We start from the raw sequence: 27,359 nt of genomic DNA, 5'->3' as shown, positions 1-27,359 counted from the left end.
TGGGGACTACAGGTGCACCCCATCATGCCCAAATAATTTTTTTTATTTTTAGTAGAAATGGAGTTGCTCACTATGTTGCCCAGGCTGGTCTTGAACTCCTGGGCTCAAGCGATCCACCCGCCTCCGCCTGCCAAAGTGTTAGGATTACAGGTATGAGCCACTGCACCAGGTCTGAAATGTAATTTTCTATTTCCCATTTTTAAATACTTAGTAATTACTAAGTGCTAATTTCCTGCTTTACAGAGAGTACGTGGTTCAAATCCCACTCAACCAATTTCCAAAAGGCAGTTAAAAGTCTTCCTAGGGTTTACATTGAGTACTCTTTAATACAAGTAGACTATTAGATAAAACTTGCTATGCTGAGATTTTCCTTATAGCAGTACTTCTAAAAAGCCAATTCTAAAGTCTATGATAAATTCATGTGATCTGAAACCATATACATTTAATGAATCAGTCTTGGTGGTCTGATGGTCCAAGGTTGTAAAGCCCAATATTAATACCTAATTGGCTCTGCAGATTTAGGGCTAAGGAATCCTAGGAAGAGAGAGCAACATCTCTGAGAGAGATGTTTGCATCATATTTAATAAATAAATAAACCATCTTGGGAAAAACAGGAATCTATTAGAATAATAGAATATCTGCTGGTAGATAAAGACACAAATAGATCTGCAAAAAGGGGCACAGGGCAGGGAAAGCAGCGTGTGTCTTCCCAACATTTTCGGCTCTTTGACTATTTCATAGACATGCTTTTTATCTTTGGGAATTTCCTTTTTGCAATAGATTTCCTTTTGTTTTGTTTTCAACTTGGTACAGTTGACCCTCGGTATCTATGGGGAATTGGTTCCAGGACCCTTGTAGATAACAAAGTCCACAGATGCCCAAGTCTCTTATGTAAAATGGTGTAGTATTTGCATATAACCTATGCACACTCTCCCATATGTTTTAAATAATCTCTGGATTACTTATAATACCTAATACAATATAAATACTATGTAAATAGTTGTTATGCTTTTAAAATTCACATTATTTTAATTGTTATATTGTTATTATTTATTTATTAATATTTTCAATATGAGGTGCGTTGAATCCACAGATGTGGAACCTACAGAGACGGAGGACTGACTATAATTGTTTCACAATTTCTTTTCTTTACTGAAGATTACTGAGTTACTTGGATACTCCTGTTGGGATTACTACCAGTAGTACTCTTTCTTGGGAATTGAAGTAATGAGGTTTTCCTATCCGCTGTATTCTAGGAATCTCCTTGGTATGCCAGACATCTCTCATACCATGTCTTGTTATATTTGATTGCAGATGTGCTTCTGAACCAGAGTGTTGAGATTTCAGCCACATTCCTCAAATGCCAGGCATACATGGATGAGCCAGCCCTTTTTCTGTAACCTGCTTCTCTGTGTCCTTACTGTACAGGCCCTGTCTCTTAAGGAGCAGAGTCAGAAAAGTGGGCACTGTTTCAATGGACTGACATTCATGCTCGACACATTGGTTCCTCTGTCACTATTAGGTAAAACTTGCAGGCAGTTTGACCTCAGCCAAGTCACTTAGTGCTCGGAGCCCTGACTTGCTCTTCTGTGAAATGAAAATAACAATTAGTACCTACTCTCGTCCACAGAATTGGCATGCATCCTATAAATCTATCAACCATCCATTCAATTAACAGTTATTGAGAATTCACTTGCTTGCAAGACACTGGGGCCAAGGATGAATAAGACAGGACATCTGCCCTAGAGGAGTTCTTGTTAGGGATTTAATGGATCAAGTAAGATAACGCACACATTAAAAACAAAAAACAAAAACAACCCTACTTCATGCCCATTGGGTTAGCTATTATGTTTTTTTAAAAAAAGAATGATAATCTAAATGTTGACCAGAAAGTGGAGAAATCAGAGCCTTTGTGCACTGTTGGCAATATAAAAGATGCGGCTGCCGTAGCGGGTGGTATGGCAATTCCTCAAAAAAGTTAAAAATAGAATGATCCTATGATCCAGCAATCCCACTTCTAGGTATATGCCCAAAATTGAAAGCAGAGACTCAGACAGGTACTTGCACATCAGTGTTCATAGCAGCATTATTCACAATAGCCAAAAGGTGAAAACAACCCAGGTGTTCATCAACAGAAGAATGGATAAGCAAAATGTGGTAGACACATAAAATGGAAGATATTCAGCCTTAAAAATGAATCAAATTCTGATAAATGCTACAACATGAATGAACCTTGAAAGCATTACGCTACGTGAAATAAGCCAGACACCAAAGGATGAATATTGTATGATTCAACTTATATGAGACACCTAGAATAGGAAAATTCATACAGAAAGTAGAATAGAGGTTCCCAGGAGCTGTGGGGAGGTGGAGAATGAGGTCATGTTTAATAGGTACAGAGATTCAGTTTGGGATGATGAAAAAGTCTGGAAATGGCTAGTGGTGATGGTTACACAACACTGTGAATGTACTTAACACTACTGAACTATACACTTAAAAAAGGTTTAATTAGTAAATTTTATGCATATCTTACCACAATTAAAAAAAACTTTATAATACCTAAAATGCCATACAAATGCAAGCATTATTAACTCGAATTAAGGTTAATAGGATTGTGTTTATGATCAATCTCTTAAAGTGCTATATGCACAAAGTTACATTGTCATTATTTATTGTGTGATATTGAAGAACATCTATTCAGATAAACTTTAATAATAATTTATATCCCATCTTCTTCCAAAAAGAATTTGAGGTAGTTTACTATAAAATCATCAGGGTAATGAGACCAAATCCTATTAATGTAAGACAAAATATAGAAACTGAGATACAAAGCAGAGAAGAAGGAAGAGAAGGCAGATTACCTGAGCAAAACTCAACTGTTATCCTCCTAGGAACCAGGGAAGTGTTCATATTCATCAGATCTTTTATTCTTAAATGTCATTGGTTTCAATATGATCCTCGTATGGGTCTATAGTGCTTTGTGTTGTTACCATTAACAGTTCTAGGAATTTATTTTATAATCAGGGAACACCTAATCAAAACAGAAGAAGGATGTAAAACTTAAGAACATGTTTTCCTGAGACCGAGCCCTCAGGACTGTATTCTGTGTTTAATGAAACAGGTTCCTGGAAGGGTATCTGCCCTGCTTGCCACAGCCCCATCAATCTCTTATACCTCCCCTGGCCAGCACTCGTCCACACTCGTGGCCTGGCATGACAACCATCTCCTCAGCTAGCTGCCCCAGCCTCCCAGCCCCCATCCAAACTCTGCTCTGGCAGCCTGGATGCTGTAAGGCCCTGTGTGTGGCCATGACTCCAGACCCTGCTGGAGTTTACTCCTCCTGGCACTCCTGTCTTCCTGGATAAACCCTGTACCTCTTGTAGAGGATAGGTCAGACTTCACCTTGTCCAACCCAATCCATTCCCCTTCTCCTTTCTATGTGGCACTCCAGTTACACATTAACTGTTAGTTAATCAGGGTTGCAAATGAATAAAAGTCTTGTGACCTTTGTTTCATTTATTGTGAAAAGTGAAAAGCAGGGGCCATTAGACGAAAGATTACATCAAACAGTCCATTAGAAATGATAACATATTTATAGAATGATATATGAGGGCCAAGAGGGGAAGTCAAGTTTATCTAACCCAGCCCTTTGACATACAAAGAAACAGAATCTGAGAAAGGAAGTGACTTACCCTGTATCCTAGAGGTAGAAATAGAATTGGAACCCCAGTTTCTTGAAACCCTGTGTTTTTATAACACCATGCTAATTTCATTCTAATTTGTGTTTTATTTAATAATCAGCAAACAGTTCTTTAGATGCACCCCCAACATAGGCCAAGAGCAACTTGGTAAAGTAGCAGAAACAGTACTTGCTTTGCAAAAGCCATAGACCTTGGGCAAGTTGTTTCAGAGCCCTGGGCCTCTATTTGAACTGTTTCCTGATTATTAAATAAAACACAAATTAGAATGAAATTAGCATGGTATTACGCAAACACTGGGTTTCAAGAAACTGGGGTTCCAATTCTATTTCTACTTCTGTTTTTACATCTGTAAAATGAAGAGATGAGCTGGATCGTCTTTAAGTTTATATCTGCTTTTAGCATTTTATGAACCTACTAGACGATTGGCTTAACCCCACGGCATTAGTCAGTGTTCTCTAAAGGTACAGAACTAATAGGATAGATGAATATATGAAGGGGAGTTTATTAGGAGAGTTGACTCACACAATCACAAGATACCAAGTCCCACAATAGGCATCTGCAAGCTGAGGAGCCAGGAAGCCAGTCTGAGTCCCAAAACCTCAAAAATAGGGAAGCTGATAGTGCAGCCTGCAGTCTGTGGCCAAGTGCCAAAGAGCCCCTGGCAAATTACTGTTGTAAGTCCAAGAGTCCAAAAGCTGAAGAACTTGGAGTCTGATGTTCCAGGGCAGGAAGCATCCAGCACTGGAGAAAGATCTATTCCTTCCACCTTCCTCTGCCTGCTTTTTTTTTTAAATCAGATTTTGGTACTGGGAATGGTTCTAGAGGAACAGAATTTTAAGGATGGATTTCTTTTTTTCCTTTTTTTTGTTGTCGAGATGGAGTCTCACTCTGTCACCCGGGCTGGAGTGCAGTGGCGCAATCTCAGCTCACTGCAAGCTCTGCCTCCTGGATTCATGCCATTCTCCTGCCTCAGCCTCCCGAGTAGCTGGGACTACAGGTGCCTGCCACCATGCCTGGCTAATTTTTTGTATTTTCAGTAGAGATGGGGTTTCACTGTGGTCTCAGTCTCCTGACCTCGTGATCCGCCTGCCTCGGCCTCCCAAAGTGCTGGGATTACAGAAGGATGGATTTCTTATTTGGTTTTTGGGTTTCTGGAGTTGGTTGCTTAATATGATTAGACCCCAAAATGCTAAGGACTCTACTTCTAATTATGTGGAGAACACTGATAGTCCTTGGCACGAACTGTTCAAAGAGTTATGCAAAAGAAATGCATTCAGTACTCCTGATTCACCACTCATGAGAGGCAAGGAGTTTAATGACTCTATACATAATACCTTTGACCATATATAGAGGACCAAAGAATATAACGAAGTTGGTTGGTTGCTCCTAAGTTCACTGGACAAACTGATAGAAGAAAACCATGAACTTAGGGATTCTAACTCCTAGCTCCAGAAGCATACACTGAGCCTCAAATCTTCTAAGATTGTTCAGAGTGAGATAAGAGCTGAAATTGTGGAAAATCAGATACAAGCTCTTATCATGGGAGTGGCTGACCTGCAATGAAAGGTGCATGCACAGCCTCGCCAGGTGTCTGCTGTTAAAATGAGGGCATTGATTGCAAAAGAATGGGACCCTGCAACTTAGAATGGGGATGTGTGGGAGGATCCTGATGAAGCTGGGGACACAGAGACAAACCATATCATTTCACCCCGGCCCATCCCAAATCTCATGTCCTCACATTCCAAGACAAATCATGCCTTCCCAAAAGTCCCCCAAAGACTTATTTCAGCATTAACTCAAAAGTCCACAGTTCAAAGTCTCATCTGAAACAAGGCAAGTCCCTTCCACCTATGAGCCTGTAAAATGAAAAGCAAGTTAGCTATTTCCCAGATAAAATGTGGGTGTAGACATTGGGTAAAAATACCTGTTCAAAATGGGAGAAATTGTCCAAAACAAAGGGGCTATCAGCCTTATGCGAGTCTGAAATCCAATAAAGCAGTCATTAAACCTTAAAGTTCCAAAATAATCTCCTTTGACTCCATGTCTCATAGAGATTCAAGAGGTGGGTTCCCACCACAGCCTTGGGCAACTCTGCCCCTGTGGCTTTGCAGGGTACAGCCCCCCTCGTGGTTGCTTTGATGGGCTGGTGTTGAGTGTCTGCAGCTTTTCCAAGCACATGGTGCAAACTGTTGGTGGATCTACCATTCTGGAGTCTGGAGGATGGTGTCCCTCTTCTCACAGCTCCACCAAGCAGTGTCCCAGTGGGCACTCTGTGTGGGGACCCCAGCCCCACATTTCCCTTCCATACTCCCCTAGCAGAGATTCTCCATGAGGGCCCCGTGCCTGCAGCAAACTTCTGCCTGGACATCCAGGCATTTCTGTACATCCACCTCAATTCTTGACTTCTGTGAACCCACAGGCCCAACACTACATGTAAGCCACCAAGGCTTGAGGCTTGCATCTCTGAACCAATGGCCTGAGCTGTACCTTGGCCCCTTTCAGCCATGGCTGGAGCAACTGGCATGCAGGGCACCAAGTCCCTAGACTGCATAGAGCAGGGGTCCCTGGGCTGGGCCCACAAAACCACTTTTTCCTCCTAGGCCTGAGCCTGTGATGGGAGGGGTTGCCACAAAGGTCCTTGACATGCCCTGCAGACATTTTCCCCTTTGTCTTGGTGATTAACATTTGGCTCCATCTTACTTATGCAAATGTCTGCAGCAGGCTTGAATTTCTCCTCAGAAAATGGGTTTTTCTTTTCTATCACATCATCAGGCTGCCAATATTCTGAACTTTTATGCTCTTCTTCCCTTTTGAGCGTAAGTTCCAATTCCGAACCATATCTTTGTGAATACATAAAACTGAATGCTTTCAACAGCACTCAAGTGACATCTTGAATGCTTTGCTGCTTAGAAATGTCTTCTGCCAGGTGCCCTGAATCATCTCTCTCAAGTTCAAATTTCCACAGATCTCTAGGGCAGGGGCAAAATGCTGCCAGGCTCTTTGCTAAAACATAGCAAGAGTCTCCTTTGCTCCAATTCCCAACAAGTTCCTCATCTCTATCTGAGACCACCTCAGCCTGGACTTTATTGCCCATATCACTATCAGCATTTTGGTCAAAGCCATTCAACAAGTCTCTAGGAAGTTCCAAACTTTACCACATCTTCCTGTCTTCTGAGCCCTCCAAACTGTTTCAACCTCTGCCTGTTACCCAGTTCCAAAGTTGCTTCCACATTTTCAGATACTGCAGCACCCCACTCTACCAGTACCAATTTACTGTATTAGTCTATTCTCATGCTCCTAATAAAGACATAGCTGAGACTGGGTAATTTATAAAGGAAAGAGGTTTAATGGACTCACAGTTCCACATAGCTGGGGAGGCCTCACAATCATGGTGGAAGGCAAAGGAGGAGCAAAAGCATGTCTTACATGGTGGCAGGCAAGAGAGCATGTGCAAGGGAACCGCCCTTTATAAAATCATCAGATCTCCTGAGACTTATTCACTATCATGAGAACAGCACAGGAAAAACCTGCCCTCATGATTCAATTACTTTCCACTGGGTCCCTCCCATGACATGTGGGGATTATTACAATTCAAGGTGAGATTTGGGTGGGGACACAGAGCCAAACCATATCACCCACCAAAGAATTTGCCAGTACACAGAATAGCATACACTTTCACCTCCTTTCCTCCTCCACACTGTTCCCCTAAGGGACAAACCTCCTTCTTCTATTCCCCCTTACTTTTTAAAAAACTGATTTTTTACTTAAAGAAAAACCTCTGCTTAAACTTCACTCAACACAGAGTTGGCAGTGTCTCCCCCAACCCCTGGTTTAATTAGTTGCCCCTCCTCTGCACCTGACTTTTCTGACTACCCTTACCTTATCACACTCATTGGAATCATTGATTTTTTTTATCTTTTCCATTAGACTCTAAATTTATTAAGGTCAGGATTATGGTACATTTCTCTATCCCAAGTGCCTATCATGGAGCCAGGCTCATAGTAGGGCATCAATACGTGTCTGGTCAATTAATGCAATAGTTTTTGGGTGGGAAACAAGGATGAGAGTGTGGTACTGATTTCAGCTGAAGCTGTTGGAGTTTTTAAGGATGATTAGAACTTGAAAGAAAGTGGAAAATAGTGGTAACACTGGCTTAACAAAAGTGGGGTCTAAAAGGAGTGGGTCAGATGAGTGCTATTTAGTTGAATAGGAGACCATCTGCAGTAGAATCATCCAGGGCACTTGTGAAAATTACAGATTCCATCTTAGCTCCCGCCCACCTCTCCCCATTCTGATGTGTAAATCTGGTTTTACCTTTAAAGCAAGCTCCTTAAGAAGATTCTTACCACATGAACAGAGAGTCTTAAACTCTTAGAAGGAACTCTGGCAGCTGTGGGCAAGTTCTTGAAGAGAGAATGAAGACAGGATAAAAATGGAGCTTTGGGGGACTGGGCGTGGTTTCTCACACCTGTAATCCCAGCACTTTGGGAGGCCTAGGTGGCAGATCACCTGAGGTCAGGAGTTCGAGACCAGCCTGGCCAACATGGTAAAACCCCTAATACAAAATTTAGCTGGGTATGGTGGCAGGCAACTTTAACCCCAGCTACTGGGGAGGCTGAGGCACGAGAACCGTTTGAACCTGAGAGGTGGCAGTTGCAGTGAGCCAAGATCATGCCATTGCACTCCAGCCTGGGCAACAAGAGTGAAACTCCATCTCAAAGGAGCTTTTGGAAGGGCATAGCCTGGTGGTCTGCAAAATAGACTGGTGGAAGAGAAATCTCAGAAGGATGAGATTCTATGAGTGCACTAAAGTGTTTAAATGACAGGAATTGAAAGCTTGCTCTGCGGGGTGTCACCAGAAGTGGAGAGTCAGTAGTCACCCAGGAAGCATGTTGAGAGATGATATAAGGAGGCTGGGTGACAGAGAGAATATAAGGGATGTTGGAGGGGGGAGTTTGAAACAACACCTGTGTTTTAGGGACCCTAGAAAAATGTCAGTTCCACTGAAACACATGCTACTTCTGTCTAATTAGTTCTATTTCAACTTGATGTGACTGAGGTGTCTGGGAGGCATCCAGGTGAAAATGATATAGACCATTGGCAATGTGGGCTCAAGAATGACCAAAGGTCTAGGAGGAAGACAAAGATGTGGGAGAGTCAACAGCATGAAACAGGAAGGACACAAGCCTGGAAATCTGAGTTCGGGTTCTTGAAAAGTAAAAATCTGTAATGCTTTCTGACATGCATGATGTGATGATAGGATAGCAGGAGTAAGTGAAAACTCTTGACGGCAAATTGTGTTGACAATAGTGAGCAAAAATAGACCTCTGGCCGACTGGTTCCCCAAAGGATACTCTTCTATTGGAGAACTGAGAAACGGCGGGGAAGGGGGGGTGACAGGGGCAGTAGTTCAAAGGGGGAGCAGAGGAGGGCACATGAACAAAGAAGAAACTTATCAGGAAATCCTAACATGTATCTACCTTAATGATCTTTCTTGCTAAAAAGGATTGCATTTTTTTTTTTTAGCATATTCCTTTCATTCCTGTCCCTTGGTTGTGGTGTCATTTGAAACAAGCATGAGGTGTCATGTAGAATGGAACCAGATATCCAAAGCTCTGTTTTCATGCTACCCTGAAATATGGCTTCAGAGAAGAAACATTCCTTTAAAACACATTATGCCTCCATTTCCCCTTTAATGAGCTAAGGGCGGCATCTGTTTTGAAATGTAAAACAAAGTGCCCGGATGTAAACTAACGCAGAGTACATTAGTGCAGGCTGCTCTTGCATCCTAAGCTCCCTTTGGTATCCTAAGTGCAGTCTTCTAGCTCTGAGTAGATTGCCATCAGGACAGAAATTGCTGTTGGTGCTGAAAGGTTATTTTTAATTACTTGAATACTCCCAGTGTTTTCTGTTGTTCATCTGCATGATATACACTTGATGATTTTAGATGGTAAATCCTTGAGAGTCTTTTTTTTTTTTTTTTTTGAGACGGAGTCTCGCTCTGTTGCCCAGGCTGGAGTGCAGTGGCCTGATCTCGGCTCACTGCAAGCTCCACCTCCGGGGTCCACGCCATTCTCCTGTCTCAGCCTCCCGAGTAGCTGGGACTACAGGCACCCACCACCACGCCTGGCTAATTTTTTGTATTTTTAGTAGAGACGGGGTTTCACCGTGTTAGCCAGGATGGTCTACATCTCCTGACCTCGTGATCCGCCCGCCTCGGCCTCCCAAAGTGCTGGGATTACAGACGTGAGCCACCGCGCCCGGCCGAGAGTCTTTTCTGTGAATAAAATTACATGCTTTGGAACAGGGGTGTCCAATCTTTTGGCTTTCCTGGGCCACGCTGGAAGAATAAGAATTGTCTTGGGCCACACATAAAATACATTAACACAGGCCGGGCGAGGTGGCTCACGCCTGTAATCCCAGCACTTTGGGAGACCAAGGAGGGTGGATCACGAGGTCAGGAGATCAAGACCATCCTGGCCAACATGGTAAAACCCCATCTCTACAAAAATACAAAAAGTTAGCTGGGCATGGTGGCGCACGCCTGTAGTCCCAGCTACTCAGGAGTCTGAGGCAGGGGAATTGCTTGAACCTGGGAGGCAGAGGTGGCAGTGAGCCGAGACTGCACCACTGCACTCCAGCCTGGCAACAAAGCAAGACTCCGTCTCAAAACAAAACAAAACAAAAAATACATTAACACTAACGATAGCTGATGAGCTAAAAAAAAAAAAAAAAAAAAAAGTCGCAAAAAAAATCTCATAACGTTTTAAGAAAGTTTACAAATTTGTGTTGGGCCACAGGCCGCAGGTTGGACAAGCTTGCTTTAGAATAATAAAGCAGGGAATCATCAGTAAGAGTCATACATTTTCTCCTATTTTATAAAGGTATTTGAAAGGAAAACAAGAGAAGAAAGGAAAAACAATGGCCTAACACTGATATGAGGTCTCTTTTTAAGTCATATATTAATTTGAATGTATTGAATGAATATTGATTTGCCTACATTCTTCAGTGGAGTTCCTATCCTTGGCATTTTATCTCTTGCACTCCAACAGGTAAAATGAAGCAGTTGGCTGAGATTTCTACACTTCTTTTTCCAAACTATAATCCAGAATATGACCAAGGGATTTCTTTTCCTTCAGAGATGTGAATATTTTCCTGTATTAGAGTCCTAAAAGCTCCTAAGAGTCTCTTAAGTTCATAGATCATTTTTGGATAATAACCTTGACTTCTGCCCACCTCCTGGTTATTTCTGCCTTCTGACTTCCTTTAATTGTCAATGCATCCTGAAGCCAGCTTGCCAAGTTGCTTAAGCCCAGTGCTTCACGAAGGCATAAGAGGGTGATTGTACTCAGGTTTTCCATGAATGTTTAACTGTTGCTGTGGTCCCTCTTGATGCCACAACTCATAGAAACATATTGGTGTTGAGGCCTGTACTTCCTCCTGACATAGAAACCGTCGTTGTTTCCGGGTGATTTATAAAAGGCATAGGAACCTCTTTCTCAGTGACTTAGTAAAGTATGATGTTTAAGTAACTTTTTGGGAGTTTTAGACTTCTGGAAATTACATCCTCTGTGGTACATCTTGTTTATCAGTCTTGTCTTATACAAGTATTTATAAATAGACAAAAAAAGATTATAAGAAAGAATAATGAGCTGTAAAATATGTGAATTGTATTATTTATTTATATCTATCAAATAGGGTTTACATATCATTACCTCCAGTAACATTCATTTTAAAATATTATGTAAACCCTATTTTTCCATTATAAAAGCAGTAAATGTTTCGCTTAAAAAAAGATTGTAGAAGGGTATAGAGTAAGATGTAGAAATTCTCCTTTCCCGTACTTTAGCTTTCAGTACCACTCTCCAAAAGCAATCACTTTTAACAATGTGTTAAGTTTATTTGCATAAATTTTCTGAGCATATACAGTTTTACGTATATTTCTACATACACACTCATTTTTTACACAAATAGTCATACTGTGCTTACTTGTCTACGTCTTGTTTTGTTTTTTCACTAAAAATACCTGGCCTCTGTCATATCAGTGTTTCAGTCAGCCTCATTCTTTTTAACAATTGCATGGTATTTCATCATTATATGTATGTACCATATATATGTATATATACACACACATACATATATATATCTATATCTATATATATGTATACATAGATATATTTTTGAGATGGAGTTTCACTCTTGTTGCCCAGGCTGGAGTGCAATGGTGTGATCTCGGCTCACTGCAATCTCCACCTCCTGGGTTCTAGTGATTATCCTGCGTCTCCCTCCCAAGTAGCTGGGATTACAAGCATGCGCTACCACACCCATCTAATTTTTTGTATTTTTAGTAGAGACAGGGTTTCACCATGTTGGCCAGGCTGGTCTCGAATTCCTGGCCTCAAGTGATCCACCTGCCTCGGCCTCCCAGAGTGCTGAGATTACAGGGGTGAACCACCATGCCCGGCCTATGTACCATAATTTTTTGATGAGCATTTAAGTAACCAGTTTATATCTGGTTGTTGTTGAAGTTATATTGTCCTAATTATAAACAATGAACATTCCTAGAAGTGAAATTACTGAACCAAGGAGCACGTGTTTTACATTTGGATGAGATGTTTCTAAATTACCTTCCAAAGAGCTTGCACAAATTTACACATTTTACCAATGTTGTGTGAGGGTTTTTCCACACCCTCATTTACCAGTCTTTTGATGAGGTTTGAAATTTTTAATATTCTAATAGATGAAAATTGTTGCTCTTTTAAAATATGCCTTTGTTGAATGTATGTACTGAGTATTTTTTCCACGAGTCTCATATCCTTTTGAATATTTGTGTGAATCTCATATTTTGTGTCCTTTCCCATTTTTTTCTATTGGATCGTTTGTCACATCCATTTTTATGAGAGAAAAACACATCATTTTCTAGGAGAGGCTGCCATTTAATAGATAATCCATCAATAGTTAACAAGAATAAATATATATATTCTACACAAGGGCACGTGTATAAACACTCATCTACTTGGACTCCTAAAAGAAATAATAAATATGGCCACGTAGCCTGAGGAGAGAAAGAAAGTCTGTCTGGGATAGATGTGGGGACTGGCCTTACTCTTTCTACTGGTTTTCTATCGCTATATAAAAACTGACCACAAACTTAGGAGACTAACAGTTTCCCTGGGACAGGAGTCCCACAAGGCTAAAGTCAAGGTGTTGGCTGGCTGTGTTTTCATGTGGAGCTCTGGATCCTCTTCTAAGTTCACGTGGTTGTGGCAGGACTCGGTTCCTTGCAACTATAGGACTGATTTCCCTTCCTTGCTGCCTGTCAGCTGGGAGCCACTCTCAGTTCCTACGGCTGCCCACATTCCATTCTATCTGGCCCCCTCCATCTCAAAAGTCAGCAAAGGGGAATCTCCTTTGTGTTGAATCTTTTTTATGCTTCCAGTCTCTGACCACTTGACCCAGACAGATCTGAGTTCATGTGATTAGGACAGGCCCAACTGGATTACCTATCAAATGAGCAGCAAAATCCTTCCACAGCATCCCCTAAATTAGTGTTTGACTGGAAGAGGCGTATGTGCAGTGGGGCCAGAGGTCTTGGGGACCGTCTTAAATTCTGTCCACCACATCTTCCACCTGCCTTCCTTGACAGAAGCAGACAGAAGTCATATCTTTTGCCTTAGGAAATCACAGTGAAACATCCAATGCCAGAGGAAGGAGCTAGCATACATCTAACCCCATGTACAACAAAATACATCCATATGGGTCAAAGATCTGGATCTGGCCTGGCACAGTGTCTCACACCTATAATCCCGGCAGTTTGGGAGGCAAAGGCAGGAGGATTGCTTGAAAGTAGCAGTTTGAGACCAGCCTGGGTAACATAGCAAGACCTCATCTCTACCAAAAAAAAGAGGCGTTAGCTGGGTGTGGTGGTGCATATCTGTAGCCCTAGCTACTTGGGAGGCTGAGGCAGGAGGGTTGCTGGAGCCCAGGAGTTCAAGGCTACAGTGAGCCATGATCATGCCACTGCACTCATTCCTGGGCAACAGGGCAAGATGCTTTCTCTTAAAAGGAAAAAAAGCTTGATGTGAGCAGAAAGCTGGAGAGAAAATCTAGGAAACTACTTATACAATGTATACAATGTAGGGGTGGGGGTGGGGTCAGGCAGACCTTCCTTGACTAAGGATCCAAACCTGGTATTTCTGACTCCAACATCTCCCTTCTTGACCCCCACACTATATGGCCCACCCAGAGGACAGGTCATTCACTGGCTGCCTAAAGGATTTTGAGTTCTCTAACCTTGCTGTTTCTTCTTGATACCAGTGTGATCACAGTGTGCGTTTGTGAGATGCTGACCTTGGGTGTTCAGTAGAACAGAATGAACTGACCAGAAACTAAGTAGGTGAGCCACTAAAAGGGAACTGTATTGATGAGCATTATTCTAACAGAATTCTAAAAGAACATTCTCCTCTCCCTGTCTCTCTCTCTTTCACCCTCCCACCTGCTGCTGTGATTCAGGCGCATTATACGTGACTTGCTTGAGACTGAAGAGATTTACATAAAAGAGATTAAAAGCATAATTGATGTAAGTAGATTTGGGGAGTGGGGTATCAAGCATATATTCAAACTGCAGATGTTTTGTTGTACAAAGAGACTCAAAATAGTTGCCAGAAGTCTCCAGAATTCCCACCAAGGTTTCAGGTCTTAGAATATTACGAGTGTCTCCAGTAGGAATAAGAGCATCCCTGTGGTTTCTTGATCCATGTAGCCAAATAGTTTCCAAAGAATTAAGCCAGTTCACACTGATTCCAGCAATGCCCAAATAGGTTTACCATCTTCTTGCCAACAAAGGATAAGTTAAGTGTTCCTGATACTTTAATAAGGGAAGATTATTTCTTGTTTTTTTAAAGTAGCCTTTTTTCTTAAGAGTAAAAATGCATGTTTTCCTTATTTTCCTAAGGGAATAATCTTAAGGAAAAAATTATATGTACACGATTATTTATAATCACATTTTTACCATAAAATATTAGAAGCAACCCAAATGTCCATAAAAAGGGAATGTTTAGTAAACTATGATATATATGCTGAGTAAACATTATTCAGATATTAAAAAATAATTATTGGGCTGGACGCAGTGGCTCATGCCTGTAATCCCAGTATTTTGGGAGGCCGAGGCGGGTGGATCGCCTGAGGTCAGAAGTTTGAGACAAGCCTGGCCAACATGGTGAAACCCTGTCTCTACTAAAAATACGAAAATTAGCCAGGTGTGGTGGTGTGTGCCTGTAATTCCAGCTACTTGGGAGTCTGAAACGAAAGAATCACTTGAACCCAGGAGGCGGAGGTTGCAGTGAGCCGAGATCACGCCATTGCACTCCAGCCTGGGAAGAAGAGCAAAACTTCGTCTCAATATTAATAATAATCATAATAATAATAGTAATTGTATTAGTTCATAAAACAATGGGTACATTTTCCCTTCTTTTACATTAAACCTGTGTAACATAAACATTTTTAAATATATTTGTTCTTCCCACAAAAATGCCATTTTATGATCATTGCCATTAAGCCATCTCCTTCTGAAAGTGGGCACATGAGGAAAATGATATCAAAAGAAAGTATTCAATACAATAGCTTTCAAGAAACAAGTGTGCTATATTCTTCAATCATTTCACTAAAGTTTTGGGTTTTGCAGTAGCTAATTCAGATGATCTCTGGTATGTTCCTGTTTGTAACACCTACCTTGTTTGCACCTCTGCAGGGATATATCACTCCAATGGATTTTATTTGGCTAAAGCATCTAATTCCAGATGTTCTTCAGAATAACAAGGACTTTCTCTTTGGGAATATTAGAGAACTTTATGAATTTCACAACAGGTATATAATAATTCATGTTATCAGAAAGAATGGAGAGTAAGAGAAGGGTGGAAATGAGACTGATGGAATTGAGAGATGAAAACGCTTAGATGTTTTCAGGTTTAAGCAAGTGGTTTGGAGTCAGTGGATTGGATTGGGGTGGGTTGGAGTGAAAGAAAGAGAGAAGCCCCACAGGATCCCTGGAGAGAAAGGGAAGAGACATCAAAGGAACAGGCACCCGGTGTCAGACATCCATGTTGTATGCAGTCGAGTGTTCCTTTGTTTATTTATTCATGCATCAGCATTTTTTGAGCACCTGTTCTGTGCCAGGCACTGTGCTCAGCATTGGGAATACAAAGATGACCAAGATACACATCTCCATACTATTATCATAAGGGGATGCTGGGAACTAGGGTGTTAGAAAATGCAGACTGCTCAAACAAGTTGTACTTTTAACCCGGGGCTGCTTGGATATTGAGTTCTAGAGAATTGCAGGAATAAGGGACTTTGGAAATCATCTTCAAACCCTTTCATGTTACACATATGGGAATGGTAACTTGTTAACTCTCTTTGTTGATGACCCCAAGATTGCACACCTAATTCACAGAGGGAGAAAAGCTGCTTGGTGAATTGAACCACAGTTGCTTCCTAACCCCATCCCTCGTCCGTTGGTCAGACACAAAACTGAAATGGAAACCCATTTCTGCTGATTTCCCCAGAGAAGTTATGTAGCCTCTTTGAGCCCCAGGTTTTATATTTATGAAACCCTATCTTTGGTTGAGGATTAAATGAGATACTATTTGCGGAGCACTTAGCTTATGCCTGGCTTATAGTAAGCTGTCAATGATATTAGTAATAGCAACAGCAGCAGCAGCAGTTCTTATGAACGTTACCTTCATGTAAGAGAGAGCATCAGTGAGTGTATCCAGTCTATCTATGACTAGTGCTTAGAATTACCAGAACAGCTGTGTTCTGATAATTGGAGATGATCCTGACCCCCTGTGCCTTCTGAGTAGTTCTCATTTCTCCTCTCTTTCCCAACTAGTTCTTCTCATTCTCTTTCTTATTTTTCTTTTTGTGAACCTAAGGCAACAGATCAAACAACTTAAAGTTGTGAGTGATTTCAGGGTAATTGTAGTAATACCTCAGAATACAGCTTTTTTTCCTGAATCAATGTGTAGAAGATAAGATAAGAGCAAGAAGGCCTGGAGAACATTTTTCTAGGCACCTCTTGAAACCTTATGTGATTGTACTTAAAAAATTAATTATCTACATGTCAAAATCAAAACATTATTACTTGTATACTTTTATTTTTCTAGGACTTTTCTAAAAGAGTTGGAAAAGTGTGCTGAGAACCCTGAACTTCTGGCACATTGCTTTCTCAAGAGAGTAAGTCTGTACTCCCAGTAAATAATCATGTTAAAGTCAGCCCTTACTTTTCTGTGTTAAGTGGCAAGGACAAATGGAAACACCAATGGTCTAAAAACATATCTGCTTCCCCCTGACTCCAAGCTTTACTGAAGTATAATTGGCAAATAAAAATTGCATATATTCAAACTATACAACATGATGGTTTGATATACTTACACCCTGTGAAATGATTACTGCAATCAAGTTAATGAATACATTCATTACCATTGTGTGTGTGTGTGTATATATATATATATGTATATATATATAATCCAAAAAAGTTGAGCTCATTGAAGTAGAAGGGTGGTTGCCAGGGGCTGGAGTCTAGAGGAAGTAGGGAGATGTTGGTCACAGGGTACAAACTTGCAGTTATGAGATGAGTAAGTCCTGGAGATGTAACGCACAGCATGGCGACTATCATGGAATAATACTGTACTGTACACTTGCAATTTGCCAAGACAGTATATCTTGTATCTGCCCTTTGAATGGAGAACATGAGTTGGCCTCCCAACTTTATCTGACTTTATCCAAGGTGAGAATGAGTCCAGTTTGACTGAGCTCACACTGATATGTGGGAGTAACCGCAAGCCTGGCTTTCTGCAAAGCCTCATGAAATGGAAGGCTGGCCATCCATGGTCCCCAAAGCAGAGGATCCTCTTCTGAATGACTCAACTACGTTTTAAAACAAGAATCATACAGCGAGGTTAGAGTCCCACGATAAAGCTGTACTAATGCTCTCAAGAGGAGAAGCACTGGTGTTAAACTAAAAATCTCAGGAAATACATTTTATTTCCATTCTATTTTTTACAACATAGAGGATGATTCGAAAATTTTAAATCTACAGCCTCCTTTAGGCTTAGTACTCAATTTATGAACATCTTGGCCTACAACATTATACCTCCAACTACCCCTTCTTCCCACCTCCCAGACTTCTTCCCTCTTTCCCTGTTTCTCCACCCTGTTTTAGGCAACAAATAGGCTATATGGGCCAGTGGGAGCTGCCACAGAGAAATGTTTCACCCAACATCAATCCCCACCAGGTACTTTCCAGGATGCGACCATGGAGATGATCCTGACCACCTGTGCCTTCTAAATAGTTCTCATTTCTCCTCTCTTTTTCAACTAGTCCTTCTCATTCTCTTTCTTATTTTTCTTTTTGTGAATCCAAGGCAACAGATCAAACAACTTAAAGTTGTAAGCAACTCATATTACGACTGAGGCTGACAGCAATACTTATGATAACCGGAAGCAAACAAAGCCTCCAGGTTTCAAGATATTTGACATTAATGGAGAGAAGGAATCTTCCGTGCTCAGAGCCCTTTGGTGGCCCCGTATGGCTTTCCATGTCAACTCATCATAGGCTTTGTGTCAAAGCACCAGAATTCAACGTACACTGAAAACTATTTTATACTCATTCTGATTCATTAATTTTTTTGAACTATTACATTATTAGTGCTTTATATACTATTTTGAATTTTTGCACTTCTCAAACCACTAATGTGAAATCTAGTTTCAGAGATTAGAAGTATTTTATGGTTGTGTATGTCATTACTGTAAAGATTATTTAAATTGCTCAATGAGAAATGGGCAAAGTTCCTGTGGGAAAGTGGATATTATCAAATTGTTCAAATATGAGGAAATTGTCAGAGAATTATTAACTAAATACCTTTTCTGAATTCCTCTCCTAAATTGTAAAGTTTTACAAAGTTTTTTGATAGCGCCCCGCCATGTTGGGAGGAACATTGTAAATCATTAACCCAGACAGAAAACACTGACTTAGCCCTATATGATTTATGATGTTAGAGACAAAATACAAGTAGTACTTTTTTTTTTTTCCTTGCGACGGAGTCTCGCTCTGTCACCAGGCTGGAGTGCTGTGGCGCGATCTCAGCTCACTGCAACCTCTGACTCCCTGGTTCAAGCAATTCTCCTGCCTCACCCTCCCTCGTAGCTGGGATTACAGGCATGTGCCACCACGCCCGGCTAATTTTTGTATTTTTAGTAGAGACGAGGTTTCATCATGTTGGCCAGGATGGTCTCCATCTCTTGACCTCGTGATCCGCCCACCTCGGCCTTCCAAGATAATGAATTTTGAAATAGTTTTCTGACCAAGTGTTTTAATCAGCCTCTTTAGCCTGTATCTTCTGAAACAATTCTCCTCCAGAGACCATGTTCTATATAGAATAATATTTGTCCATAGTGTACTGTGGGTTCCAAGTGCTCTGAGATCTCACATGATAAAATGGAAAGAGCACTGGAATGGGTGCTCACACTGATATGTGGGAGTAACGGGTAAGTCAGGAAACATGATTCATCATGTTGGTCAAGCCACTTGCTATCTGCATGACCTCCTGTAAATAACTTAAACCTTTGGAATCTCACTTTCCTCCTCCACACAACAGGCTAATAGTACCAATATGTACAGTTGTTGTGGGAAACAAAATAATGTATGCAGAGGATTCTACAAAGTAAAAAGTGCTTTGACAATAGCCACCATTTTTTGAGTACTCTATCCATTGGGCATTTGTTGAGAGGTTTCTATACATCATCTCATTTAATCTCACAACTGTCACAGGAGTTGACTACTGTTATGGGCCCACTTAACGGATGAGGAAACTGAAGTCTAGGAAGGTTAGGTAACTTACTTTAGGCCGTATAATTTGACAAAGCCAAGAACTGAACCTGGACCATCCGCCACCAGAGCCCCGCAGTCTTAATCTGTAAGCAATTATGTATTCTTGTGTGAATATGAGTTCTGGTAGCAATTTTATAGCCTCCTGATTCATTCTATAAGGAGATTAGGAGAATTGGGCACTTTTGTATGTTGCTGGTTAGTGGACATCCTTTCTCTGAGGAATTTTGGACTGTTAGCCTTTAGAAGAGCAATTTAGGTCAATACTATATTGTTAAGCTCTGAGTTATTATTCTAGCTCCTTAACCAGTCTGAACATTTTTCAAGGGCCATCTGTCTTAAATGTGTGTGCCATTTTTTTCCCGGAGGGAATAGCAAAGGACGGTTGCTGTAGTTCTTATGCTGAAATGACCACTTACAACCTATTGGGAGAAAGAAAGAGCTACAGAAATGGAAGTCATCCACTATAGCAATGTATTTGGGAGTAGAATAGGCATCATTGAAGCTGCGAGGGAAGAAATCATCTGTGTTGACATGAAGGAAATCCAGAGTTGGGCTGAGCAGGAGCACAGGGACACAGACTTCTGCAAGGAGGTGGCTACATGGGCTTCTCCACCAGAGTGGCATGGGATCTGTGGCCAGCACAGCCGCTGTGGGCCAGGCTTCCTGATAGAGCAAGTGAAGCTGGCAAGCTGACGCCAGAGGCTTGGAGTGTGCTTTCTGTCTGTGATATTGGCAGATATGTGCCCACCTCTCAGCGTCTTTGATACCATGAGAATACAGGTTGAACAGCAGGTTGAGTCCTCCTTGCTCTCTAGCTCCGAAACAGTCACATAACATTTCCTGTCTCAGAGTCTTGTGCTGCAGGTTGAAAGTGATGTTTGAGGCGGAGCCTGTCACTTTGAGGGTTGCCCAAATGACTGAGCTCCGTATTGGTTGCCCGATCTACCACATCTCCCCTCTGGCGTGTTTCCATCTTTTGGTTGTTTCTTGGGCTTCTTTGCAGGGTTGGTGTCACGATGACCACAAGGAGAGGGTGGAGAGAGAAGAGAGGGGGACCGTCAAACACCAGCCTCTTTTCTGTCAGTTTTACTACTCATTGCAGACCTGTTGTGGGGAGATGTCAATGTCCTGGATAAAGGGCAGGAAAAGAATGATAAAGATAAAAACCAATTCCTGTTTGTGAGTCTACTTATGTATTTACCAATAGCCCTTGTAGATGCTCCCAGAGCACTCTGTGGCTATCTATGTCTGGTAGTTATGGTTGTTTAAAGCCTTCTGTTTATCTCTCCATCACACACGCATCCCAATTCCTTACTGTACACCCCCAATTCCTTACACATTAGATTACTTACTGTACACCCCCAATTCCTTACACATTAGAATACTCTGGCTTGTTGAATGAATGAATAAACTGTATCATCCTGTCCACTTACTGAAAAATGCTGCCCGATTAATTTGTTCTAATTTTTTCCCACCTAGAAAGAAGATCTTCAGATATATTTTAAATACCATAAGAATCTGCCCCGAGCTAGGGCAATCTGGCAAGAGTGTCAAGACTGCGCCTACTTTGGGGTAATGTTGAGAAGACAAACTTCTTCCTGGAAAATGTTTCTATGCATCAAGTTGTTAAAGAAATCAAAAGTGGGACTAGGGAGAGGAATTTGGCATTGCGATTTATGTTTATTTAAAGTGTCCCATACTTTGAAATTACACATGAAGAGTTGTAATGGGATAGGCCTGTGAGGAGCACCTATATCTGGTGAGAAAACCAGTGTCTTCTTCTAAGATGGGTTTTAAAAATGAAACTAAGTAAAAAACGTCACACTTTGGGCTCCCTGGAATGATGTCTACAAACCGTCTGTATCCTTCAGGCTCCAAATGGCCTGAATAGACTCTGGCAGCCCCCAACTTGAAGATAGGCGGCCTCCTTTTTAGAAGGACTTGAAATGCCCGACTGTCTTCTAGTGAACTTGCTTTCTAAAAGAAATAAATGGTTCTGCTTCCCTAGATGCCTGTAAAAATATTAGCCAAGCCGTCCTCTTTCCTCTTTCTCTTATTTCACACACTGTTCCTAGGGGACAGAACAACCCCACAGCCTTATGGAGCTGCTCGACACAGCTGCCCCTGTTGTCCAGGAAAAGCAATTTTGTGTTTTGTACCTAAATGCTGCCACTTTTATTCTGTGTGTGTTGTTTGTTTTGCTTTATGTTGTTTCTATTTGGCTTTTAAAGGTATGCCAGCGCCAACTGGATCACAATCTCCCTCTTTTTAAGTATCTTAAGGGACCAAGCCAGAGACTTATAAAATACCAGATGCTGTTGAAGGTAAAATCAATGAGACAGTGCTTTTCCTTGGTGGGAAACCAGACGCTTGCACCGTGGTGCCCATGTCGTTACACATGTAGAGCTGTGCCTTGATCTTCTAAGGCTGAAGATATGTCTATCCTGCAGGCTTTTTCTTTCCTCCAACTCTAAATCAGCCCTCTTCAATGTGGAGTAAGACCAAAGAATCATAGAGTCGGAGGGCACCTGAGGGCCTCACTAGTCCAATGTCTAGCTCAGGGCATGAATCACTAAGGAGCCTGGCTTAGGGGAAGAGAGCTCTTTGGGAGCGAGAGTGTGATTTTCCCCAAAGTCACTGTTTTATGGGCATTTTAACTTGTGGAAGGGAGAAGACAAAACTGAAGTCTTCTCTCCTTTTGTAGCACCGACCTCCATTCTTAGATTTAGGATCTTACCCTGAGAGCAGCCTAACAGAATGAACTTTGCTATATCTGAACCCTGAACCCCTAAGTGGTTTTCTCTCTCTCTCTCTCTGACTTTTACCCCTCCTTAGTGATAAGTCATTGACACTAGCACATCTGCAGGCAAGCATTCTCAGACACTCCAAACAGGATATGAGGGCCTATCATGGCTGGTTTTCTATGTGTGAGCTTGAGAGAAAGGTTTGGGCCACCACGATAAGTTGTCTGTTGAATTAACCTCTATAAGGCAGTTAGGTAGCTCTTGCCCAGTGGCCACTATTTCTTAATAAAAAACAAAAACAAAAACAAAAACAAGCACCTACTGTTTACTGGGTACTTCCCCACGTGTATTTCTTTTTTCTTTCTTTCTTTCTTTCTTTCTTTTTTTTTTGAGACAGAGTGAGACTCTGCCCAGGCTGTGGAGTGCAATGGTGCGATCTCAGTTCACTGCAACCTCTGCCTCCCAGGTTCAAGCAATTCTCCTGCCTCAGCCTCCCAAGTAGCTGGGATTACAGGCATGCGCCACCATGCCTGGCTAATTTTTGTATTTTTAGTAGAGACGGGGTTTCACCATGTTGGCCAGGCTGGTCTTGAACTCCTGACCTCGTGATCCGCCCACCTTAGCCTCCCAAAGTGCTGGGATTACAGTATTTCTTATTTAATCTCCACAATCAGACATACCAGCCATGCTCTGGACTGTGAAGAAACTGAGGCTCAGGAAGGTTAAGCTCATTGCCCAACAGTCTCCCCTCAGAAAAAGTTACCCCTTTCAGGCCAGACATGATGACACACACCTGTAGTCCCAGCTACTCAGGAGGTGGAGGCAGGAGCATCCCTTCAGTCCAGGAGTTCAAGACTAGCCTGGGCAACATAGCAAGACCTCATCTGTAAAAATAATTTTTAAAACATTTTTTCAAAGTTACTCCTTTCAAGCTTTCCATTAGCAGTTTCAGCCTCGGTGTACTCTGCCATTTGTCAGTTACGAGACCTTGACCTCTTGGGCCTTAGTTTTCCTCTATGTAAAATGAGGGTACTAGAACCTGCTCCATAAGATCGTTATGAAGCAGATGATTAGCACATGCGGAGGGCTTGGCACAGCCCAGGAAGCTCTGCATGATGTGTAGCTGTTATCTTAGACATTGAGACTGTCACACCACCATAGAAATGAGGATAATGATCTGCTTCTTTCAGCGAGCAGCACCTCAGAGCATGTTTGACCCAGCACTCACTCAGGGCCTCATGCTCCTCTGCATGTCCCATAGTCACTGTCATTCCTGTTGTAGAAGTCCAACCTCTGGGCCCAGTGAGGCATGAGCAGGACATAAGTGATGGTCCTTCCTCCCTCAGCCTAGGCTCCAGCTTTCCCACAGAGGTGACATTTACACAGGAGCTAGGTTCGGTACCAGACGCAGAGGGCTGTGGGGCATCGTCATTGGAAACACAGACTCGAGAGTTTAACAACCTGGGTCTGAATCCAGGCTCTGACCCTTCCAGGCTGCGTGAACTCAGGCAAGTTACTTAACCTCTCTCAGCCTCAGATTTCTCACCTATAGAAATTAGATAATAATAGTACTTTCCTGGTATGCTTGTTGGGAGCATTAAATGAGATAATACAGGTTAAAAGGACTTAGAAGGTTTTGTTAGCTGCCTTTCACTGAAGAAACAAGAGATGGAATTACTACAAAATATTTTGCGGGGGCGTCTGTGAGGAGCTGTGGGAGCTACCCAAGGCAGACCAGAGCAGTGTCCCCACAGCTAAGCTTGCTGGTGCCTGTGAGACCAGCTCAGGCCATTACGTGCCTGCAAAGAAAGGAACGACCTTGTAGTCCTATCTCTAGGACCTTCTCTATCCCCAGGGGCGGAGCTTATTTTGCATCTCGCACACATGTGCTGGCTTGAAAGAGCATGAATGTTGGACTGATTGCCTCATGCTTTAGAAAGGATCATGGGATCTTGGGGAGAGGGTGATGAGGGATAGCTAATACCATTAAAGACAGACTCATGAAACATTGGGGAAAATGTGAACAAAATATGTAACAGATGATCAGTATGCTTAATGAATCATGTGCTCTTGGAAATTATAATAAAAAGATGCGCAAAGGACATAGCAATTTGCAAAAGAATAAACACTAGTAGCAAACGTTTTTTTAAAAAAAATCTACACCTCTAGTTATCTAAGGAAGTCAAATTAAAACAACAGTGAGGTAGGATTTCTCTTTTCATTCAACTGGTAAAGATTTTTGATTAAATGGTACTACCCCTGGTAGGCTAGGGGCTGGTGAGACAGGCTTTCCTATACAGCTGGCAGGAATACAGTCCTTCTCTGAAGAACTTGGAAATATGCCTCAAAACTCTTAACATTTACAATTCCACTCTAGGAATTTAGCTTTAAGAAAAATGCACAAAAGTTATTATCATTATTATAGTAAAAAATATTGTTGAACCTAAATGTTTAATGATAAGGGGGACTATAATTCGATTATGGTTTATCTATAAGATATAACACTCTACCACAATCAAAGCCCATGTTTTAAAAAAATATAGTATCATGGGAAAATATTCATGAGATATTGTTGAATGAGAAAAATGGTTTATCTATAAGATATAACACTCTACCACAATCAAAGCCCATATTTTAGAAAAACATAATATCATGGGAAAATATTCATGAGGTATGGTTGAATGAGAAAAAGCAGTCTACAAAATAGTGTGTACAATATGATTCTAGGTTTGTGGAAAGAACCCTGTGCCAAATACATCATTTATTCTTTCCCTCTTACACATTTACACATGTTCTCAGTCAGTTTAGCATTGGTGGCAGATAGTTTGCACAGTAGATTTTGTTGACAATCTACATTTTGATGGCAATGTACATTTTAATTTTCAACAAGACTTTTGGGTTAATGCAGGGTCTGCTGGATTTCGAGTCTCCTGAAGATATGGAGATAGACCCAGGTGAACTAGGAGGCTCGGCTAAGGTACTCAATATTAAATATTACATTTTATATAACTAACTATTAATGGTGTTTGTCTATGGGTCAGAGGATTTATAGCAATTTTACTTGGTGGTCTTTATTATCTAGATTTTCTAAAATAGTATGTATCCTATAACTCATAGTCAAGAAAAAAAACAAAAAAATTAAAGGCAATTTTAAAGTAGGGATTTGCAGCCCAAATGGAAGTGGTAATATATTTTCTTCCTTCCACATAATTTTTTTTTTTTTTTAGACAGAGTCTCACTCCATTGCACAGGCTGGAGTGCAATGGTGCAATCTTGGCTCACTGCAACCTCTGCCTCCCGGGTTCAAGCGATTCTCCTGCCTCAGCCTCCTGAGTAGCTGGGATTACAGGTGCCCGCCACCATGCACAGCTAATTTTTTTATTTTTAGTAGAGACGGGGTTTCGCCATGTTGGCCAGGCTGGGCTCGAACTCCTGACCTCAGATGATCCACCCGCCTCGGCCTCCCAAAGTGCTGGGATTACAGGCGTGAGCCACTGCACCCAGCCAAAAAAAATTTTAATGGGAACAAAATTAAGCAAATACGTAAAATGCATACATAAAAGACTGGAAGTAAATAAATATGAAAAAATGTCTGCTGTGGCTTTCCTGAATGGTAGGATTATGTTTTCTTCTTTGTACCTCTTAGTATATCTAATTTCTATATGTTATGCCTTGTTCTCCTCTGTGTGTGTGTGCGCGTGTGTGTGAACTCTAAGAGTCTGCCAAAGTTCCCTTAGAATAAATGGTGACCGTGACCACACCAGGTTAGGAAGAAATCTGTGGTATAGCAGTGCGGTTTCTCTTCCCTTTCCTATAGAATATTCTGGTTTTAGCAAGAAACACTTGAGACATGTCTCATGGGGCAGTCATTTGCATGCCCTTTCTGCTCAGAATGGATGACAAGGACCTGTTGAAAACAGAAGTAGCTCAGGACACAGGTCATATTTTTACAGCCTGGAGCAAGAGGAGCTAGCCCTAGTTAGAGGAGTTTAATAATGTTTTTAAGGATTTTTCTGAACCCTACATTATACAGTTCAAAACCCTAGCCACCTCGTGTTTTGTGAAGGAGGGTTAGCGGAAGGAAGGGGGATAGGAGGAGGTGAGGATCTGAAAGGAAACTGAGCATTCAGTGTTTGGTAAGGAGGAAGATGCCTGGTATAAGAACTTTAAAAAAAAATTATTTCTTATTTTTTTATTTTTTTGAGACAGAGTCTCGCTCTGTCACCCAGACTGGAGTGCAATGGCGCAGTTTCGGCTCACTGCAACCTCCGCCTCCCGGGTTCAAGCTATTATCCTGCCTCAGCCTCCTGAGTAGCTGGATTACAGGTACCCGCCACCACGCCCGGCTAATTTTTGTTTTTAGTAGAGATGGGGTTTCACCACGTTGGTCAGGCTGGTCTCGATCTCGTGACCTCGTGATCCGCCCCCCTCGGCCTCCCAAAGTGCTGGGATTACAGGCGTGAGCCACTGCGCCCTGCCAAGAACCCTTAATCCCTTATTGATGTTGTTAAAATAAATTCAGGTGAGAGTCTGTTTTCTTTTACCGGGAAGCGAAGCTTCTTTATTATGAATGAGAAGCTACGAATCCATCATACGTTTTTCAGAGGCAGCAGCATGATCTATTCCATTCATCAGCCCTGTCACTCATGTCTCTCATCCAAAGATGCAAATACCCAGTGCTTCCGCATAGATTAAGAAAATATTAAACCCTGTGTCTACATTGTGCTGTAGAGGACAAAAAGAGTCAGGGCCAGATGCGGAGCAGCAAAGGGGCTAGCTGTTCTTCACTGCAGAAATTGAGATGTTAAAAAAGCACATTGAATAAACCAAAATTTTTTTATGTGTATTTACCAGGTAACAGATAAATACAGCATGTAGGTAGCAGGGAGATAAAATACCTCAAGCCCATGCAAAAGCCTTTAGAGCTGAAACAATCACCCCAATCACATCCTAAATGTCACTGTGGTTGTAATTGGAACATTGGTCTCTTTAATTAGTTACTGCTTTTCCGCTGAATGCTGAGAC

The 27,359-nt window shown here is 41.6% G+C and overlaps 1 protein-coding gene across 2 annotated transcripts in view; it reads left to right on the top strand.

Annotated features, from left to right (window-relative positions):
• The window catches only part of MCF2L2 (MCF.2 cell line derived transforming sequence-like 2), a 251,590-nt gene that overhangs the window by 182,583 nt on the left and 41,648 nt on the right, over positions 1–27,359 (top strand). For both annotated transcript variants that reach the window (XM_004038073.5, XM_055381960.2), the window contains exons 16-21: positions 14,214–14,280; positions 15,451–15,566; positions 16,865–16,934; positions 21,070–21,162; positions 21,822–21,914; positions 25,243–25,311. In XM_004038073.5, the coding sequence (XP_004038121.4) occupies positions 14,214–14,280; positions 15,451–15,566; positions 16,865–16,934; positions 21,070–21,162; positions 21,822–21,914; positions 25,243–25,311 (508 nt within the window). The remainder of the gene's footprint in view (positions 1–14,213; positions 14,281–15,450; positions 15,567–16,864; positions 16,935–21,069; positions 21,163–21,821; positions 21,915–25,242; positions 25,312–27,359) is intronic.

This window comes from Gorilla gorilla, chromosome 2 (genome assembly GCF_029281585.2).
Source record: "Gorilla gorilla gorilla isolate KB3781 chromosome 2, NHGRI_mGorGor1-v2.1_pri, whole genome shotgun sequence".
In the NCBI taxonomy this organism is placed as follows: Eukaryota; Metazoa; Chordata; class Mammalia; order Primates; family Hominidae; genus Gorilla; species Gorilla gorilla.
This window is presented reverse-complemented; position numbering and strand designations above follow the sequence as displayed.